The 21,668-nt window shown below is 41.6% G+C and overlaps 1 protein-coding gene across 6 annotated transcripts in view; it reads right to left on the bottom strand.

The window, feature by feature from the left end:
* Positions 1–1,545: 1,545 nt before the first annotated feature.
* The window catches only part of Fam214a (family with sequence similarity 214 member A), a 77,926-nt gene continuing 57,803 nt past the window's right edge, over positions 1,546–21,668 (bottom strand). For 4 of the 6 annotated variants that reach the window (XM_031343144.1, XM_031343146.1, XM_031343145.1 and 1 more), the window contains 7 exons: positions 19,519–19,632; positions 16,814–16,893; positions 15,464–15,572; positions 14,262–14,420; positions 8,661–8,729; positions 6,464–6,660; positions 1,546–2,509 (listed from right to left, as the gene is read on the bottom strand). In XM_031343144.1, the coding sequence (XP_031199004.1) occupies positions 2,356–2,509; positions 6,464–6,660; positions 8,661–8,729; positions 14,262–14,420; positions 15,464–15,572; positions 16,814–16,893; positions 19,519–19,632 (882 nt within the window). In that variant the 3' untranslated portion in view covers positions 1,546–2,355. Of the gene's footprint in view, positions 2,510–6,463; positions 6,661–8,567; positions 8,730–14,261; positions 14,421–15,463; positions 15,573–16,813; positions 16,894–19,518; positions 19,633–21,668 lie in introns of those variants that run through there. The other 2 variants (XR_004111265.1, XR_004111264.1) reach the window with 2 other exon arrangements.

Below are 21,668 nucleotides of genomic sequence, written 5' to 3'. Positions count from 1 at the left end.
TTTTTAAAAGTTTAATTTTTGAGATGAGTGGTCTCAGTCTATGGTTTAGGTTGCTCTTGAACTCATGAAATTGCTGGGTTCCACCCTTAGAATGTATCTGCCTCTTACTTGATTAAAACAAAAGGTTGGTGTAAACCAGGCTAGCCTCTAACTTGCCATAGAACTCTAGCTAGACTTAAACTCTCATGGTCCTCCTGCTTTAGGCTTTGGAGTGTTGGATCACATGAGCCATTATGCCTGGATCTTTACCTGTCCCTTTATTTTGTCTTGAGACAGAGTTTGAATAGTCTATAGTGGCCTTTTATAATTCACCTGCCTCAGTCTCCCAGATGTTGGTACTACAACTATACCTAGTTTTACCCACTGCTTAACAAGAGGATTTTAGGACTGATGGGATGGCTTCATAGGTAAAGCACCTACCCCTAAGTCTGACAGCTTGGTTATAATGTCTTCCCTTGAATCCCATTCTTTCTTCTAGTTTTATTCTCTTCCTGAGATCACTTCCATCTCTGTACCCTGAGCTGCCATCAATCCAGAATACAGCTGATCCATAGCACTTTCTGTGATGATGTGGTAGTCTACGTTTGTGTTCCCTGACACACTAGCTACTAATCATACAATGCTGTCACTGAACATGTAATGTGGCTAGTACAAGAACTGAATGCTTAAAGAATTAGCCAGAGATTAGAAACCATGAGAAACACTCTTGACAGAGAGTCTTACAAAGCTCTCTCTGGTGGTTCTCATGCTAATTTGCACACACAAAAAATGTTAAGTTTGAGATCTCATAAGCACATGCAAACTTTTAAAAGATCAGAATTTTTTTTCCCTCCACCCCACCCTTTCTGTTTTTGAGATGTATCTAGAGTTGGCCTCAAACTCACTATGAATTAGGAATAACCTTGAACTTCTGATCCTCCTGCCTCTGCCTCCTGTGTGCTGGGATGACAATGTACCACCAGGCCTGGTTTATGCTGTGCTGTGGATTGAACCCAGGACTTCATGCATATTAGGCAAGCATGCTATGACTGACCTAACAGCTCATAGCAGAGAGAGTGTATTTTTAATTAAAGGGATATACAGTAGGAGACTTGAAAATTGTTTGAAACTCGGTGAGGTGCTGAACAGTTAGAATGGGAACTTTTTTTTTTTTTTTTTTTTTGAGGCAGAGTCTATGTAGTCCTAGCTGTCCTGGAGCTTGCTATGTAGACCAGGCTGGCCTCACACTTGCAGCAACCCTCCAGCCTCTGCACCTCAAGTGTTGGGATTAATGGAGTATGCCCCACTCCTGGTCTGCACTCTAAATATTCCTCTTGTTGTCTATTGTGCTGCCCATTGCCCCAGCACAAATCTCAAGACTGTGCTACCTGAGCATGACAGGAGGCGGGTGGCTTCTGATACATCCAGCCAAGCTCCCTTTCTTGGTGACCTTTCCAATTGCCAAATGCTTCTGTCCTTGGCAACTATAGAGGTAGAATGGGATACTGTCTGATGGTTAATCTAACAGTCACATAAATTCATTTAAGAAGAAAAGCCAAGTACACATTTCAGGTTTTTTTGCATATATTTACAATATAAATATTAATTTCTTTTCAAAGTACATATTCTTTTTAACAGTGTGAGAAAATTATCTAGCATGGGGCAGCAATTTAAAGTAAAACCTCTACAGTAGTGATTCAGGGAAAATAGACTGTTTTCTGGGGTGGGGGGACCTTAGAAGGAATGAGAATGGGCAGGAGGCTGAGCGCTTGCCAGGAGGATGGGAGCAGCTTTGTCAGACTCCCAGGGACAACCCCTGGGTGAGTGCTATAAAAACTAACCTGGAGAGATAGAAAAAGCATACATGCTTGCATAGTGCATTAATCTTAAAGAAGCCCAACATTTCATTCTCATTTTCAGTAGCTTAAAGGAACAGCACTTAAAACACACCACACAAAATTAAAGACTTACGCATATATTTCAATTTCAACATTAATGTCAAAAATACATAGTATGATTTTACATAGGATTGTGCTACATTAGAACACTAGAGACAAACACCACTTGACTATTAAGGAAAACATTAAATATTAAATAACAGAAATAAAATGTGTAAACACTAATCTAACTGGGGATTTTGCTATTGCAACTGTCCAATGAAGTGGTTTCAACAGTACGAAAAGGGCAAAAACCCAGGTGCTTCCAGTCCACTTAGGAGTCATGGGTCTCACTTCAGGGGTCCTTTAATAAAATCTGGCCCAGGACAACAGAGGAGGGTCACCCCGCTCTGCTGGCTTTCATTTGATGTATTCCACTCTGTGAATGCTCATGTTCAGGCTTGGGTACTGAGCGAATATTTTTAAGTTGTACTCCTCATCAACATCTTGGTGAAAACTGAGGGTTTGTTGGCGATTCAGTATAAGATTTGAGTTCATACGCAGCACCGCTATCAACCTCCATGGACTTTCTAGAGAACAGGAGCCGGACATCTCTATGGAGGTAGATCTTTCCAGATTTAGAACTCTGGAACCTAAATAAATACACAGAAAGATTAGGGGATGAGTCTTGAAAACAAGTAAAGCTACTCACGAGAGCAGGAAGAACCACTCTTGCTGTGCCATGAGATTAATTCTCTTTCCCACAGTATCTGGGTCTGAACTGCCAAAAACTAATTTGTTACTCCCTAAACCCTCTGCTCTGTAATGGGGCCAAGACTTGTGTCTTCTGGGAGTCGGGGTTTCAACATCACTGTTCCTCTCTGGCCCTGCTGCATGCACATTTTCCTCATCTAAGGTATCAAATTTCCACTGACACTAGCTAATTATATGATTAAGCCTTGGGCTTTGTAGGTCAGGCATATTCTAGACAGACAGATAAGACAGAATTCATACAAATTAGCTGTCTATGACATAGGGTAGATTAAAATGGATCCCATACTCAAAAGAGTCACTGTGGAATATTAAAAGTCTTTCTGAATTAATTGTCTATTCATGTAATTCCATCACTCAATAGGTCGAGGCAAGAGGACTATCATATTTGAGGCCATCATGAACGATTTATCCAATGACAAGCCAGCCTGGACTATAATATAAAACTGTCTCAAAATAAAACAGACAAGAAAAGAATTAAGTTTTTCTTCATGTATATTTGTGCATGTGCATGCATGTGAAAGTCAAAGGTGACATTGGGCACCTTCTTCAGTTGCTCTTCATTTCATTTGAGGCATTCATATTGAGGCAAGGTCTCTCACCGATGCCAGAGCTCACTGATTTGGCTGGTCTAGTGCCTTAGTTGGAGTTTCTATTTGTGATTAAACACCTTGACCACAAACAACTTGGGGAGAAAAAGGATTTTATCTTATCTTACAACTTTTAGTCTATCATCCAGGAAGTCTGAGTAGGGACTCAAGGCCAGAATCTGGTGGCAGAAATTGGAGCAGAGGCCATGGCATAATTCTACTTATTGGCTTGCTCCTCCTGCTTTCTTACTGTACTCCAACCCAAGGGTGTCATCTCCTACAGTGATCTAGGCCCCCCCCCCATACCAATCATCTATCAGGGAATGTATCCCAGGTTTGACTACAGGCCAATCTGGTGGGAGCATTTTCTCAATTGATGTTCCCTCTTCAAAAATGACTCTAACTTATATCAAGTTGACATAACTACTAACCAGCACATCTAGCCATCCAGCTTGCTCCAAGGATTCTAGATAGCTGCTACATCTGCTCAGCTTCTATGTGTGTTCTGGAAATGGGAACTCTGGACCTCAGATCTGTGCAGTAGGTGCTTTACCCCAAGTGCTTACTTTTTGTTTTAAGACTAGGACTCATATTGTACTGCCCTGGAACTCACCATGTAATGAAGGCTGGCTTGAACTTTTAGTAATCCTCCTGCCTTAGTCTCTTTAGAGCTGCTAGTACTACAGATATGTACACCATGCCTGGCAAGGTTCAACTTCTGGGACAATCACTGCTATTATTAGCAGTTGGTTAAATAAAACACTACCAGCAGACAAGTTATTGGTGAAATGAAGAAAAGGGGCTATGAAAGTTGAAATGAAGCTATTTCTATCTTCTACTAACCTTCTCCAGCAGACACAGTACAGTGCTAATTTCTCTGTTTCCTTGGAACAGCAGAAATGACAGTCTGTCTGTGGATTTTACTCCATAGCAATAGAAAGGCCTGGTGTAACACTGACTGGCTCACCCCTCCTCCCTGAAGTTTTCACCTTGGGAAGCTTTGGGGACGATGCCACTTTTTCCAAATAGGCTTCGTATAGTGTCTACATATTTAGTCACTACATGAAAATTATGAGGAGGTTGCTGACTTTGGGTGAAGGATGGTTCCACATTGTTAAGGCTATTAAGCTTTGAGAGGCTGACAATGCAACTCAGTGGCATGCACAAGGCTGTAGGTTTGATCCAGGACACCACAAAACAAATAATACCAACTAACTTTTCAATATTTGATTACACTTCTACTTTTATTTATTTATTTTTTTAAAATTTCTCACATCTGGTTATCACTCTGTAATTCAGGCTCACATAGAACTCATTTTATAGCCTAAGATGACCTTGAACTCACAGTAGTCAGTCCTCCTGCCTCAGCCTCTCCAAGCACTTGATTTTAACCATATCTGGGAGCATTTATATATATTTAAAGTTCTTAACATTTAAAAAAAATTCTGTGTGTGAGGGAAGGGTGTACGTGCCACCATGCAAATAGAGTTCAGAGGACACCTTGTGGGAGTTGGTTCTTTCCTTACACCACGTGGGTCCAGCTCACTAGACCACATATCTCATTTTGAAAAAGTTTTCTAAGTTTGTGTTTGGCACACTTCTTCATACTCATAGCTTATGTGCACATCCCATGGCGCTCTTGTCAGGCAGTGCCACAGTGAGGATAGCATGGCCTTTTGGATGTACAACAATGGATGGAGAGGTCCACTGTGCAGTGCTCCGAGAGGAACAGTCTTCTTCAGGTATGGAACTTGCATGGCTAACCCACTCCCTACCTAACCTGAAGTTACATATTGAAGGACGGCTGAGAATCACAGGGTTCCTTACAATAGAGTCAAGTCATTGATGTGACTGAGAATATTCTATAGAGTTATAGTAAAAAAGCTATTACTTCTGTCTTTGTTTTCTCAGTGTTCCTGAGAGCTACACAGGGACGGGGCATAAATCGCAAGTCAGGGATGTTGGCAACATGGACCAGAAGGACAACAAGTAAACAACAACAAAAGCTTTTACACAACCTAGAGCTCTAGGTTAAACACTAAGTTGGAGGATACAGCATCTCTGAAACACAGCTTCCACATCAGCATTGTCACCTGCCAGATGTCTAGAAGCATGTAGGAACAGTCAAGGAGTGTGTGAGTCAAGTATAAGAACTCCTCTGCCCAATAGGGCCACTTAGCTACATGTGGCTAACAGCCACCTCAAATGCGACTACTTCAAATTGATTGTCCCAAGGGTAAAATATATTGTTGACTTAGAAGATATGTTAAAACAAAAAGAATGTAAAGTTATCTTGATTTTATACTGATTATATATTCAAGTTATAACATTTAGATATCGCAGGTAAGTAAAGTGTATTACGTTTACCTGCTTCTTGTTACTTTTCCAGAGATTTCTTTTTTCAGGCAGGGTCTTATGTAACCCAGGCAGGTCTTAAAAACCTGACAGGTAGTTGAGGATAGCCTTGAACTTCTGATCTTCCTGCCTTCACTATCCAAGTTCTGGGATGACAGACAAGAAGCTCCATAGCCAGATTTGTCACTTTACTAAATGGCTACTAGTAACTGCAAATTAAGCTGATGGCTCAGACTAAGTTTCTATCAGCATAACTGGTTTTAAAAGCCTCAAATATCAGGGTTCATCCTGCCTTTTAGTATTCCCCATTTAACAGTTATAAGTGCAAACCCCTGATTTTAATAAGTAGCAAGGGTGGTAAGAATGAATGCCACATGTTCTCCATATTGTCACGTTGTCAAGAGACTCCCATGCTAAGCAGAGTGCATGGTACTAATATAGTCAATTAAAAAGTTCCCTTAAGGCCTTTGCTGGAATCAATGGGAGGGGAGGCCCTTGGTCCTGTGAAGGCTCGATGCCCCAGTGTAGATGAATGTCAAGGCAGGGAGGCAGGTGTGGGTGGGAGCACCCCATTATAAGCAAGGGGAGGGGTATGGGATAGGGGATTTGCAGAGGGGAAACTGGAAAAGGGGATAACATTTGAAATGTAAATAAATAAAATATCCAATTAAAAACATTTTTGCAAACAGAAAAAAAAATTCCCTTAAAAACCAAGTCTAGTAGGCTGGAGAGATAGCTCAGAGGTTTAGAGTACTGGCTGCTATTTCAGAGGTCCTGGGTTCAACTACCAGAACCCACAGCGAAGCTCACAACTGTCTGAAATGGGATCTGATGCCCTCTTGTGGTGTCCTCAAGTAAGGTAGGTACTTTCCTATTCATCTGAGACATTACCTCAGGTGTATGAGGTAGCGTAGCAACTGTGCTGTGTGCTGGATGTTCTCTTTGTTAATACTTCTCTTCATTTCTTGTTTAACAGGAACAGAAAACGTCCTCTGTCGCAGGAATGTCTGGTGATTGGCTGGCATACCTCGTAGGTCATACACGACAACAAACATCTTCACCACAGTCTTATTAGGATTGAATAAGGTCTGAAGAAACAATAGAAGGGTTACTCTTCAAATGAGGGATTTGTTTATATGATGCAGAATACCTTCCTAGTAGTTAAACAGGTATTTTAGTAATTTAATTCCATTTGATAGATTCCATTCAGGAGCTAACACTAACAGTTGACAAGTAATATTCAATATTCTTTCAGAGATTCAACCTCATTTCTTATGACAATAAGAAAAAATCTTGTAATAAACCAAGATTTTTAGTCACACATTTCATATTAATAGCAAATACCATACATTTTTCTCATTGTTCCGATTTTCAGAAATTGTTCTGCTAGTTTAAGCATAGTACATTCTTCATGGTGTCTTCTGCATTAGGATATTCTAGTTCTGTTATTTCTAACATTTAACTTCATTGGTGATATCAACTGCAAATTCTCAAGGTGGAATTTTAATTTCTTATTTTAATGGATTGTGATTTTTAAAATAAAAAAATATAAGTGCAGTAAAACTAGAATTTTAGAGTAAATGTTTTAAACTACTTACTGTAAAACTGCTACAAATATTCAAGGGGGAGACTTTACTGACAATGTTTCAAGGTCAGGAAATAAATTAACAAAAGCTCATTCGCATTAGATTCACAGTCTGTAACAATACTATGCTTTCACACTCGGAATCACTCACAAATGATCAGGCTTTACAAATTACCACTATTATTACAGACCAAAATATGTATTCTCAGAGAAGACTGGAGTAATTCAATTGTTACTTGGCTATAAATAACTGAAAAAAAAATGTCATTTTTTAAAATACACATTTTTTTAATTAAAAACCCAAGCTGCTGAACTGACTTTAACCAAATTACCAACACATCAATCGGTAACTTGGTGCCAGGCTTTCAGAAGCTCGTCCCAGGGACTGGACATCACTCACTGAATCAAAATGAGAAATACATCAGCATTATGATCCAAGTTTACAACCTAGCACGTGCTAAGATCAAGGCTGATACATTCATTAAGTACAAGCAGACCCAGGACTTCAGACCACGTGAAGAATAAAAACATGCTTAAAACGGACCACTCAGAGGTGAACTTCTCTTCCTAAGCTAATGGCTTATCACTAGGGCAGCTTGTAGCTAGCACTCTAGTGGTCTACACACCCTCATGGGTTCCATAGCCACGGGCTACAGAATGGACAAGGATCTCTCCTTAGCTTTAAATGTCTGGGATAGAGAAATCACATTTTAATAGGCAGCTGTTCTTCTGTGGTGCACACGCACCCTGCTCACTACTGTCTCACTCTTTGAGATGCCAGATAAACATGCAGGTGGGGCACAGCTTAGTCAGACTTGGTAAGGTGAGACCTGACTGACAGAAGGGCTGACCCCTTGAGGTCACAAGGCTCAGAACGCCTGTGGGGCTGGACCAGAGGCTGAGTGCAAACAGCCAGTGGCAGCTAGATTCTTCCAGTCTGCAAAATCTGAAGCAGACTGGGGACTTGTAGTGTTATCCTGGGTCAAACAGGTCTGCCCTGGTAAGAAGGGGTTTCTTACACCAGGTTAGATGAATACAGTTGAAGGCATACCACCTTCTCTGCCCCAGAACCTATCAGATTGCACTGAGTCAGTTTTAGAAATCATTCCATTAGCATTTACATTTTGTTTCCCAGGTTTTCCCACCAAAGCAATACATACAATATTTTAGGGTCTCCTTTGAAACAGATCAATCTCAATATTGCCTAATATTTAATAGAAGGCAGTGGTCAGGATCTAAATATATTAAAAATAGCTCAGTTTAAGTCATGTAAATGGTTCATATTATTTGTTTAAAGCATTCACCTCTATTAGTTTATTAATCTTTTCCTTTAATGGAGGCCCCCAAAATGCTCATTCCAGGGGCAGAGCATGGCAACTCCAAACAAAGCTGCAGCCCACTGTTACTTACCAAGGTTGTTGCAGCAGCAGTAGCAGGAGAAAGGGCTAAGTTCTATATGTGTGAGAGAATGATTATTGCAATTGTAGGCTATAAAACACATACCACTTGTATCGTTCCTGAAGGAGGTACTCGATAACCCCTTTTACCAAGGGACTCTAAAGTAATCACACCCTTGAAACAAAAGAAGACAAATTGAGTGCATATGCATATAACAGACGAAAGTAAGAACACATGCTTTTAGTACAACTCAGTAACCTATTTCTAAGGAAAAACATTCAAATTGCATTAAGAGCTACATTCTGCGAGTATGAAATGGTGGGATTCCCCCTTCTAAAGAAACCATTCGCTACTGCTCTTCATTCGCTACTGCTCTTCATTCGCTACTGCTCTTCCTAGCATTGTTGCACCAAGCAGCATATTGGAGTAGGGCCACACTGCTTGGAATTGCCCACTGAAACACAGACCAAGGATCAGGTTTCCTAGCCGTAGAACATAAATAAAGCAGGGCTATAGGATTAGTCCTGTTATCTAATGAGAGAGGGGTCATGAAGAAGCAAAGAAATGATTGATCATGGACTATGGAAAAGTAACGAGTATACGATGTCTAATTCTGGACCCCAAATGAAGGAATTCTTCAGTCAGTGGGTCAACTTACACATCTGAATTTCTGATGAAAGACAGAAGAAAAGAATTAAGACAGCAACTAAGTGGGGTTGGAAATCTGGGTTCCAGTCTGATTAATTTCTAGCAGAAGAGATGTTCAAAGCAAGTATGAAAAATGAAGGTTTACCACCAAGCTGCCTGCTCTGCAAAAAGCAAGCCACACAACTCTGTTTTCCAAGAGGAAAGCTGCTTCAGAAGCAGCTGGGTCATGCTGGGTCATAATCTGGGACCTTTTAAGGTGCTACTTTGAATATTTTTTATAATATTTTTCTATTTTTTTTTCAAGGCAGGGTTTCTCTGTGTAGCCCTGGCTGTCCTGGAACTCATTCTGTAGACCAGGCTGGCCTCTAACTCAGAAATCCGCCTGCCTCTGCCTCCCAAGTGCTGGGATTAAAGGTGTGCGCCACCACTGCTCAGCCTACTTTTTTTTTTTTCCACACAGAGTCTTACATATTCCAGGCTGGATTCAAACTTCCTATGTTGCCAACAGTGGCCTTCAACATCTACTGCTTGAAGCTTCTGCATCCCAAGCGCTGGGATTACACAGTGTGTATCATACCCTAATTAGTTCTATTTCTTTTGGTTCTTTGTTCACACAAAGCCTGGCTATGTAGCCAAGACTGGGCTGGAACTCATGAAAATCCCCCTGCCTTAGCCTCTCAAATGCTGGGATCACAGCTGTGATCAACCACACCCAGGGGTATTGCCTTTTAGCTGTTTACTTGGTAAGGAATCTTTAGACTTGGCTCTAAACCAGAGCGCACTAGCTTGAAGGTCTAAGAGCTGAGTTCTGCGGAGAGGTCAAAGGTGAATCGCAGTCATCTCACTAAACCTAAAAGGGACCATGAAGGTTCACCACTTAGTCTGGTACTCAGAGGGGTGGGTGCAACAGCAGCAGCACACCCACAGGATTTTGTTAGAAAAGCAGTCTGCCTGGCCACTCTCCAGATCTACCAAACAGAATCTGCCTTTCAACAACAGGACTTCTCTGATGATACTATTTGTACAGCGAAGTTTAAGAAAACCCTAAGTACAGGTAGCAGTTTTTCTTCAAAGTCCAAATAATGGGGAAGAAAATATAAATGTGAAAAATAGTAAGTCAGATTGAATGTGCAAAAAGCTTCCCAATAACCAGGGCGAGGGCATGGCCACAGGTGGTGCTTCTCAATGTTGTCCCTGTCTACTCTCTTGAGGGACTTTCTTCCCAGTAGTTATGGCAGATAAGTAGAGTAAGTATGTGCTCTATATGGTTCATGAATCCACCATTACATCTCAAGGGAAGTGTAACACAGGACTGTTGTACTAGGTGATGCTACGCACACTCGTCTACTCCAGTCACATCCAAAATATCGGGGATAAAATCCTGATAAAGGGTAAGAGGCAATAAGACTTCAAAAGGAGTTCTGTGCCTCCTGGATTTCAGACAGTCGCTGGTATCCCCTAACTCAGATTAGTTTCAGATTGTTTCAGATTAGTCTTTCCAATCGTCAACATGGCCTCATAATTAGGCATAAAGGTACCCCAAGTAATGATTTGTAAATGGTTAAGATTGGGCATTGTCTCCTGGCCGACACAATGTTTCCTACTATCCTTGTTTAATGTTTTACATACTAGAGAGTAATTGAAGGGTTTCCCTCACTCTAGGACGTTAGCTGAAAGTGTTAGGTCGGGATTCCCCTCTGCCTGCCTCCAGCAAGAACCAGAGAATTAGCATAAGAATACCTCAACAAGGTGGGCTCCACCCCTCTTCCTCCTGTTTCACACCTAGCTACCAGACCCTGCTGACCTTGGTGTGTGTGTGGGGGGTAGCTTGTCTAAGTGACTTCAGTCTAACACTAGGACTGGGAGAAGAAGAAGGGCTAGCACTAGAACTTAGATGGGCTAGGACTCAGATTCATGTATCTCTCGCAGTCCCCCGGATGCAGCACCAGTTCAGAGGAGATAGCTGCTGCTTTAGACCCAGTATATTTCAGATAGCCTCAGATGTACCTCAACTGTTGAGCTGCCAGATTTACCATCTCTCTTTTACAATGACTGTAAAAGTCTGATGCCATTTCTAAGAAATACATTTAGATCTTATACTTCATGTGTCATCTCTGCCGTCATTTCTTTGCCTACGCCTTGTCGACCTGACTAGGACCCCCGTTTCTCCCGCGGGTTGAGGGAGGCCCAGATCGGCGGCCCGCGACAAGGTGACATGAGACCTGGGTTGGAAGGTCAAAAGCGACGGACCATGGTGGAGAAAGAGCCCTGTTCTAACACATGATTCTAACTTCACACACTGAGCACGGATGTTAGCCTTACACCTTGGCAATGCAGCAGTAATTCCCACAGCATGCCCAGTGTATTCAATGAGGCATATGCACAACACTTTCCAAGTACAAGTAGTGGACAGTTACATGAAAAACACATTCCTTCTAGGTGGAGAAAGAACAAGTAAAGCCTATCAAGTGACAGCCCCTTTTATAATCACGCTGGTAGGGCCAGGAGTTAGTGTCTTTCCTCCCAACCTCCTTCCCATACGAAGAAGAGAGAGCCAGGATGATGACAACTATGACTGTGACTGTGTTTCTTTCTCTAATGTACAATTCTGATAGTGTTTAGATCATAATGATAATAGTGATTAAATCCATAGTGACTCAAGATTTTTGAATTTTAAGTTTAGGGCAGCACTCCAGTATAACCACTTTTTTCTTCCTTTTAATTATGTGTGTGTTTGTGTGGGTATTTGAATCTGAGTATAGTGCCCTTGGAGGCCGAGAGGGCACTGGATCCAGGAACTAGAATCACAGTGTTGTGAGCTGTCCAGGTGAGTGCTGGGCATGGGTGGCACAGGGCACTTGAGTCATCTGGAAGAGGAGCAAATGCTTTTTGAACCTTCTCTTTAGCTTCCAAACAACAATTTTTAAATAATTTAAGACCAGTAGTAGCACTGGAAAGCTGGGATTTGATTAATATAAATCGATTCCTTTCATGGGCCAGCATACCAGTATCTGCACCTAAGAACACTACATTTAATATAATGAATCATGTCCTCTGGGATATTTGTAATAGTAAAGTTAAGGTGAGCTATATTTGGCAGAATCCTAACACCAAAAAATTCCTAAATTATTATATAATAAAGAATATGAATTTCTGGGTACAGTCACATACCAGTAATCCCAGCACTTGAGATGTGGAGGCAGAAAGACCACAAGTTCAACACCAACCTCAGCTACATAGACTTTGAGGTCAGACTGGCCGACATGGATCCCATGTCAAAAATAAAACTAATTACAACAAAAACTAGTATGGAACAGTAGATGGAAAACTAAAAGCAGCAGGCCTCAATTTGACTAATTACAAACAGAAGGAAATGGCTCCTAGCCAGTCATGAGCCCCTAACAGGCCTAGCTTGACCTCGCCCCCCCCCCCCCCCCCCCCCCCCCCACTGGTTTCTCTGAGACAAGGTTCCTGTGCAGCTGAGTGCTGTGCTGTGGATCTTTGGAACATTCTTACTGCTGACTCCAAAATGAAGACTTAATTTTTCAAGAATTGCTTGATGCAAAAATCCCACCACAAAGAATCTTCTGCCCTAACTTTTATTAGAGTACCACAAAGATGCATTACTTCTGATGGTCTGTGTTATACTTGATCTAACAAAACGTTCAGTCTTAGCTAACAAAATATGATCAGTCTTTTGAAATCAGACTAAACTATCAAAATAGAACAAGTTTTAGGAAAGATTTGTGGTGTAAGGTTTGGAGTGAGCCACTAGCAAAGGGAACTCATTCCTACTAAATAAACAGACCTAGGGGAAAATACGATAGAGTGAAGATCAGTGTCACGGAAAAGGCTTGCAGGCATTGATTTTTAGTTGTTTTCGGTTTTTGAGATAGGATTATCCTCTGTAGCCAAGGCTCTTCCGGAAATTACTACGTAGCCCAGGCTAGCCTGAACCCCACTGTGATAAACGACAGGCCTCCTTAGAAGGATAACCTAACAATTCGGTAGGTTGAATTATCCTCTTTCCAGGATCCATTCAAAGTTCCCATCAAACTATTACTTTCTACCAAAAGTATGAAACACTTAGCCAGGCCCTGAACCAAAAATTTCAGCTGAAAACTGGAGTAAACCTAAACTAGCTCCCTTGACAAATGGGGACACTGTCGAGGTGGCCATATTTAGCTCCCTAAAAAGTACAGCTTCTCGTCCTGTCAGGTATGCAGAAATCCCTTTTCATAGCTTTTATTCTTAACAAAAGACACTGTCACTAATGTTCTTAAAATGCCTGAAGGCAGAAGAAAGGAAGCCATTGGGCAGGTGCTAAGTCAGGGATGCAGGTCTAGACCTGTGTGCATTTCTGCTTCTCACAGTGAGACTTACTGTGACTCTGCACTTTACATCATCACTTCAAACCTCTCCTTTGTATTTTGAAGGAGTGTGTATACACACTCCAGTGTTTAGATGCACTTTGGCAGGTTAAGGCTTGTATTACCCAGACTCCACTGCAGTAGAAAATGGGAACGGTAAACTTATAAGACCTCAGGCTCAAGACTATCTTCTAATTCCCAGACGCTCTTCTACTGGCCACTGAGATCCTGGTCATCAGAAATAGCTCACACTCTCCAGAACCCCAGGATCAAAAAAGGGGGAAGAAGATGGGGTGGAAAGTCTCAGGTCACCCCAAGTCCCCAGTTCTTACCAAGTCTGACTGACACAAGAACCACGTGAGGAGGCAGCCACCTGGCATTAGAGTACACAGTAAGCACTGGGGAATTTGTGTGAACTTAGCAAGGTAGACTGACTATGTTAGTCACTAGTCAGTTATGTAGAAATGGGTAAAATTTCAGCACCATTTTCAGGCATAAAACAGGTCACCTGTAGTTTGAGCCAGCTGAAAACAAGGTCATGGAGCAGTATTTTGGTTTATTGGTCTGTATTTAGTTTTTTCCTTTAACTTTCTCTTAGAAACTGCTTCACACTTTCAAGGGCAGCACTGAAGCAGAGATGTTAATTACTAAGCTGGCTGATTCTTGCAGAGAAGACAAAAGTACTTGCCATGTAAGGCGAGGGAGCATTATCATCCGAAACACTGTAGAAGGACACTTCCACTGGCAGAGTCAAGTGCGTTGGGCAGAAAGTCCCACTGGCTCCCACCTCGGCAGTAAAGCCATCAACTATGCCGAGGGGGTCTAAACGGTAATTCAGAACCGATTCCTGGAAGACAAGATAACAACACGTGCTTTGAAAAGGTAGAAAATTTAGCACATTAATTTCACTTTCTACTTAGGGATATACTTGACAATGTTTTCTAGGTCCTGTGGTAGCATATGTCTGTAACCCATTGTGTTACAAGGCTGAGGCAGGAGTGTAGTGTGTGGCCACTTGGAAGTCTGAGTGACACAGAAACCATGGCTCAAATTGAGAAATGATGGTTATTATAAGAGATGTGTTTCTTACCTGACCTGAAATCACCTCTGCCTCCAGCCACTTTCTACTAGATCCTACCCAGTGCCTCCTCTCACCCACTCAGACACCACTCCCAGTGCCTCCTCTCACCCACTCAGACACCACTGGGTTCTCCTGGAACATTGCTGTTTGTTAGATCTAATCGCATAATATGCTATTTATCTTTGCAAGTGGAAAAGATGTTCTCTGTAGGGACTTGAACCTGCAAGCTCATCAGCACTTGGATATCTGAGGCAAAAAGGACTGCTGTGACTTCAAGGCTAGCCTAGAGTATGTAGTAAGTTCCTAGCTGGTCTAGGTTATATAATAAGCCATATTTGAAAAGAAAATCTCTACCAGAGAAGGTCCCTGAGAGAGCCCACTAGAAGGTGCTAGAAGGTCTTGACAGCAGGTCACATATAGAAAAGTCCTGTTACAAAGTTAAGCCAAACATTTGTCACCTTGAAAAAAATGATATACTTCTGTTGTATAATACATGGAATTTTATTTAGTTTAGCCAAAAAAAAAAAAAAAAGGTGAAGAAACTGTCTACCCACATGGTGCTCACTCCTGAGAACCGCCTCTAAGTGGTGGCTCTTAGGTTTTCAAGACTCTCTCAGAAGTTACCTACGGAGGATACCATGCTGTGTGAGGAGTGGCCCTTCAGTCAAGTGATCATTTGAGAAGGAGAAAGATGGGTCAAATTCATTTATTTCCTTCTCACAAATAATGTTAAAGACATAATGATACCATAGCCCTAGTGCCTTAGTTTAAGGCACCTGACGTCTAAAATAGTTTCAAAGCAACATTACCTCAAAATTTCCTAGGAGACTAAGACTTGTGATTGGTGGAGCACTTGAACTCAAAAAAGGTTTTTCATGAACATCTGGGTCCTCGTCAATGTTCAGACATGGTCGAGAGCTATTGGAAAGTAGAAGCAAAGACAGAATGAACACGTGAACTTCAATATTTTCTTATATTTACATCTATAAAATGAATTAGAAGAAGCCGAACAATTTCATTCAAACTACTAAAATAAAATTGTTATTAAATTTTAAAATACAAAAATTCTAGCTGGATGGTGATGGCACATAGCTTTAATTCCAGGACTTGGGAGGCAGAGGCAGGCAGATCTCTGTGAGTTTGAGGCCAGTCTGTTCTACAAAGTGAGTTCTAGGACGGCTAGGGCTACACAGAGAAACCTTATCTCGAAAACTAAAACTATGAAAAAGTTTTAAAAAATGTAAAATTTGTAGTTGAAATTTCAGATTAAGTAGTTTATTAGCAATATTCAGCAATGAATATATATGTGTGTATGTGTGTATATGTATATACACACATACACACATATATATATACACAAAATTTTATACACACACACACACACACACACACACACATTTCTCTGAAAGGTTCCACATAGGGAAGCTACTGAAAATGCACAATACTCTGAATTCCACATCATTTTCAGCTGAAAACAAGAATTCAAAGGCAAAAATTATGCGATTGTAATTACAGGGCTGTCTAGAGATATAGCCCAATGATAGAACTCTTGCCTAAAAGACAAGCTGGATCACTGACAAAGAAAACCGAGCTTTTAAAAAGGAGGGAAGGAAGGAAGGATATAAGAGGGAGGGGAGAGAGGGAGAAAGGAGGGGAGGGAAGAAGGGGATAGGAGGAAAGGGGGAGGGAGGGAGGGAGAGAGAGAGAGAAGAAGGGGGGCAATGCGGGCTAGAAGACATAGGTTAAGGATCAGCAGTGAACTGATGGGCCTAAGCCTTGAGCCGCTGTTTCTGACTGTGCACAGCCAAGCTCACTGTCTCGCTCTTTACATGGATGTGCACCACCATGGAAACAGGGTTTCTTTTTTCTTTAATTAAAAATACTTTGTTTTTATAAAATTTATATGCCAGGGGTGTTTGGTCTGCATGCCAAGTGTCCATGGAAGTCAGAAGGTGTCAGGGTCCCTGGAACTGGAGTTACAGATGGTTTTGAATCACCTTGTGGGTGCTGGGAGTTGAACCGTGGTCTCTCCAAGGGCAGCCAATGCTCTTAACCACTGCTTCGTCTCTCGAGATAATGATTTTTTATTACACTCTGACTTGGAGTCAGCACATCTGCTGCACAGTTCTACTCCACACCCATGCATTTGAGGTAATTACCTTTTAGAGGCTAGGCTTCTCAGATGCAGCAGCGACGTGTCTAGATCAAAGCAGCCTGACTGAGTTTTTCTTTGAGGAACCTAAAGGCAAAGTAATACTTATTTTTTAAGCATTACTTTTAAAATTAATAAAACACTTAGCAAATCCAAGTTAAGCATGTTGTTTTAAATGACATTAATTTCTTTGCTAGAGCACACATGTAGAGCTCAGAGGACAGCTACGGGGGTCAGTTCTCTCTTTCCATCATGTGGACCCAAGGGAAGGCATCTGGCTTGGCAGCAAGCACCTCTACCTGCTGGGGCTTCTTACTGATCCAAAGCATATCCTTAAAGTAATAAAAATTCTCTCACAACAGTTTACTTCAAATAATAATGCTTGTCACATATTTTTCTGAACCCCGGCGATTCCTAAAGGTACTTGAACTAGGTTCTAAGTAAAATTAGGTTTTTCCCCCAAACTAAAGCATAAATGAATTTTCTGTACAAGGACTCTTTGTGTGTGTGTGTATGGTGTATGTGTTGTGTGTGCATATATGTGTGAGTCAGGTCAATGTAGGTACCTTCTTCAGTCAGACTTTTTTTTTTAAAGATTTGTTTTATGTATATGAGTACACTGTAGCTGCCTTCAGACACAGCAGGGCATCGGATCCCATTACAGATGGTTGTGAGCCACCATGTGGTTTCTGGGAATTGAACTCAGGACCTCTGGAAGAACAGTCAGTGCTCTTAACTGCTGAGCCTTCTCTCCAGCCCTTCAGTCAGTCTTTATCCTTACTTTTTGAGTCAGGTTCTTTTATTGAACCTGGGGCTCATGGATTCAGCAAGCATCAGAGATCCTCCTGTCTCTGCCTCCCCATCACTGGCTATAGGCATGTGCTGCAGTGCTCAGCTTCTGTGGAGGCAATGAGATCTGAACTCAGAACTTTACCTACCGAACCATCTCCTATCCTAGGACTCTTATTTGTAAGTTGTATATATCTGTGCACTTCGGGGGATGCATGCCTATAATGTTTAGAGCTGAAACTAAAGGGACAAAACTAAGAGTGCTGGCATCCTATCCACTGTAACATCCCCAAGAACATAATCTTCACAGAGAATGGGTTTGAAAAATAGTACTCTGAATTTTCAATCACCAACATATACTAGATTATATTTCTCATAAGCCACTTATCTCAAAAACCACTAAAAATGAAAGCTCTAAGTGCAAATTAAAGGTAGAGCCAGATACAACACAAGAGTTAGATCTGTTTTGGGAATCTATGTAAAGCATGACTAATTAACGAATGTAAAATACAGCTGGTGCACTGGTCTGAGAAGAAGTAGCTAAGATCATCATGGCTAGGAGTGACAGCAACCCCAAGAGCTGCAGAGGTCATGCATGAGACAAGAGAGCAGAAAGTTCAGGACTGAATGGACATCTCTGGGAGACCCTGCCTCAAAGTAAAGCTGCCTCCCACACCCCAAAAATGGGGAAAAGGTATGTATAAGTGGTAGGGTGCTTTCCTAGCATGCACTCATTTAAATGGGTTCAATCTAATACCACAGAAAAACTCTCTGACTCAACTGTGTCCCAGAAGCAGACCATAAAATATAAACCAGCCAAACCAATCATGTACCATTCAGCATAACTCACACTTCAGAAGAGCTCTCTGTCTTCCTTTACTCTTCATACTCTGCCTGGTCTATGCTTGGAGCTTCTACTGCACATGATGAGCGTGGCACCTGTCTTCTCTGGCCCTCTCACATGAGTGTGGTACCTGTCTTCTCTGGCCCTCTCACATGAGTGTGGTACCTGTCTTCTCTGGCCCTTTCACATGAGTGTGGTACCTGTCTTCTCTGGCCCTTTCACCTGATGAGCACGGTACCTGTCTTCTCTGGCCCTTTCCCTCTCCTTTCTGTCTGTCACACTAAAGTGCTTTCTAAATATCTGCCTATGCACCTAGTAAACTTCTACTCAGCTGATTCCATTCTACTATTTTTCCATATGGAATGCATGTATGTGCATGAATCTCTGTGTGTGCATATGTATAAATGCATGTGTGTATACACATATGAGTGCATGTGTGTAAATGATGTGTGTATGAGCACACTTCCAGGAGAATAATTCCATATCCAGATGTTTTCTTTCAAACACACCCCCGCTTTCTGGAGACAGGGTCTCTCCTTATAGCCAAATGGCCACTGGTTTACAGTCATGTGGCCCTCCTAAGTGGTGCTGGGATGGAATCCAGGGATTCCTACATGGATCATTCTGTCTCTGAGCAATATCCCAAACCCTTCAAGAGAAGATTTTAACCATGTACTCAAAACTATGGACTTATTTATACTAGCTTCTAAATAAGACTGTTGCTGGTACCAATATTTATTGAGATAAGGAAAAAAATCTATTTTTTCATCATTCCATCAACATCAAGGTACTTTTAAAATCATTTTTTTCTTTTACACTTAGTAACATAATATTTAGCAAAAGAACTTCAGGAAGATACAATACCAGTAAAATACATTTCATTTCATTTTTGTTCAATGTATCGTCTTTTCCCATATTATTATACAACAGTTAAATGCACTATCAAAACCCATGAAGTTTTTTAAATGAAAATTTATTTCACGGGCATCGAAATGTTTCTGTCAATGTTAGCTGAAGTGCTTGAGAGCATGCTGGATGCCTTCCTGCAGGTGCTGGGTGTGAGGGAACTGAGAACTTACTGGACTTGAGAGGAGAGGCAGCCCCGTCTGAGGATGAAAGGCTCTAGTTGATGTCCCATCCAAGGAATGAAAATTATGTTTCCTCCAGACACTTGAATGTTTCAGTGTAGTCCTCTGTGAGGAAAAGTACTAGATTTAAGTGGGAATATTTAAATAATGGTAAATTTGTAGACACATTACTAATGCACTCTGAGGCACACACTGTTGGTAGTGAAACTAAAGAACCTTTTCTATCTTACATGTATAAACATACACATATACATGTGCAGACACATCAACACAGACCTATATAGCACTGTTTCTGATATCATGTCTCAAAAATTTAAGTGTGTCTAATACAGCTGTTTTATCAACATGTTCACTCACAATCTAGCATCTAATATTTTAACTTGTAGAAAAAAAAAACAGAGTTCAGACTGTAAAGTATATAATTGTGCCAAGAGCCATTTTTAGAGGGTTTAGTTTAGGATGATAAATTCAGAATAAAAAAATGGGGCTGGGGAGAGAGCTCAGCAGTTAAGAGCACTCACTGCTTTTGCAGAGGACGCATGTTTGGTTCCCAGCACCCACACAGTAGATGGACTCAGTGCCCTCTTCTGGCTTCTATGGATACCAGACACTCATCTGATGCTCATATATACATGTGGGCAAAATACTCATCCATATAAACACAATAAAAAAAAGTTTCTAAAACCCAGTATGAATCAAGAAACATGGTCACAGCACTATGTTTTTACTGTGAGTCAAGAAGTAGGAGGAGTGGGAAGAGGGTGTGTGTGTGCATTTGTAATCCCAGTGGCTTCCAAGGCTAAGGCAAGAAGAGCACAGGTCTTGAGGTTGGCCTGGGCAACCACTGAGACCCTCTCTCAAGAAGCAGGGGGAATACTTACAAATTGGACAAATTTATATCTAAAGATCAGAAATTTACAAAAATATGAAGAGTAAAAAAAAAATAGACTAAGTTGACCACAGTTCACATTTATCAGCTTTGTGACCTAGGACAAGTTATCTTGTCCTTCTGGCCTATAAGGGGAAAACAAGCACCTGGCCCTGGGGAGAGGCTCAGGCAGACAAACGTTCACGGGCAGGAGGGGCTGGAGCACATGTATGATTTCATGCAGACAAGTCAGTGCTAGAAGACAAACCAAAACATCATGTCCAAATTGAGTTCACAGGCCTGCTCTCTCTTTTTTTTTTCATCTCCACCCCCCCCCCCAACCCCCAAAGACAAGCTTTCTCTGTATAGCCCTGGCTGTCCTGGAACTCACTCTGTAGACCAGGCTGGCTTAGAACTCAGAAATCCACCTGCCTCTGCCTCCTAAGTGCTGGGATTAAAGGCATGTGCCACCACTGCCTGACTCAGGCCTGTTCTCTTGTCCTGGTGGCCTTGAGCTCTTCTCCCTATGGCTTCTAAAAGCCTGGAAATGCAGGTAAAGGCCCACTGTGTCTCTCCAAAACACAGTATGGTTAAGGCCACGATAAGTCTTTGTATACTTTTAGGGTATACCTTTTTATTCAAGCAGCATGTTAATGGTCTACGAACTATGCAGATCAATTATCATTTTCAGAAGTATACAGCTTATTTGGTATGACTCAATAACTACACCTTGAGAAAAGATCCAGGAACTAAAGATTCTGGGGACCCACTCAGTGCAGTTCCTACCAACAGCCTACATTGTTAGCATGCAGCATCTGTACCAGGCCAGAGCTGCCTGCAAACAAACCACACCAGGAGTGTCTGCTTGATCCCCGCTTCTTCCCTACTGATTGCTTGCAATACTGAAATAAGGTAACTAGAAAAATCCAAGTGAACAGAGGATGTGCACAGCAGAATCCTGGACTACAAGAGACCTGAGAAGGGGTTAAGGGGTACCAGATCAGCCACTGGGGATGACAAAGTTCCAAGTGTGTCCAACCTTCTGGGCCTCTGTTTCCCCCACGTGTCCTACCTGCCCCTCAGTAAAGTGCCAAGTTCTATAATCATTTGACATAAATGAGACGAGCCAGTAAAGAATGCAGAAATCAATACATCTCACACACTGCCATGCACACTCGTCTACTCCAGTCACATCCATAATATCCGGGATAAAATCCTGATAAAGGATAAGAGGCAATAAGAATCCAAAAGGGGTTCTGTGCCTCCTGGATTT

Source organism: Mastomys coucha, unplaced genomic scaffold, assembly GCF_008632895.1.
Source record: "Mastomys coucha isolate ucsf_1 unplaced genomic scaffold, UCSF_Mcou_1 pScaffold23, whole genome shotgun sequence".
In the NCBI taxonomy this organism is placed as follows: Eukaryota; Metazoa; Chordata; class Mammalia; order Rodentia; family Muridae; genus Mastomys; species Mastomys coucha.
The sequence above is the reverse complement of the archived record's forward strand: the minus strand, read 5'-3'. Positions and strand labels throughout refer to the sequence as shown.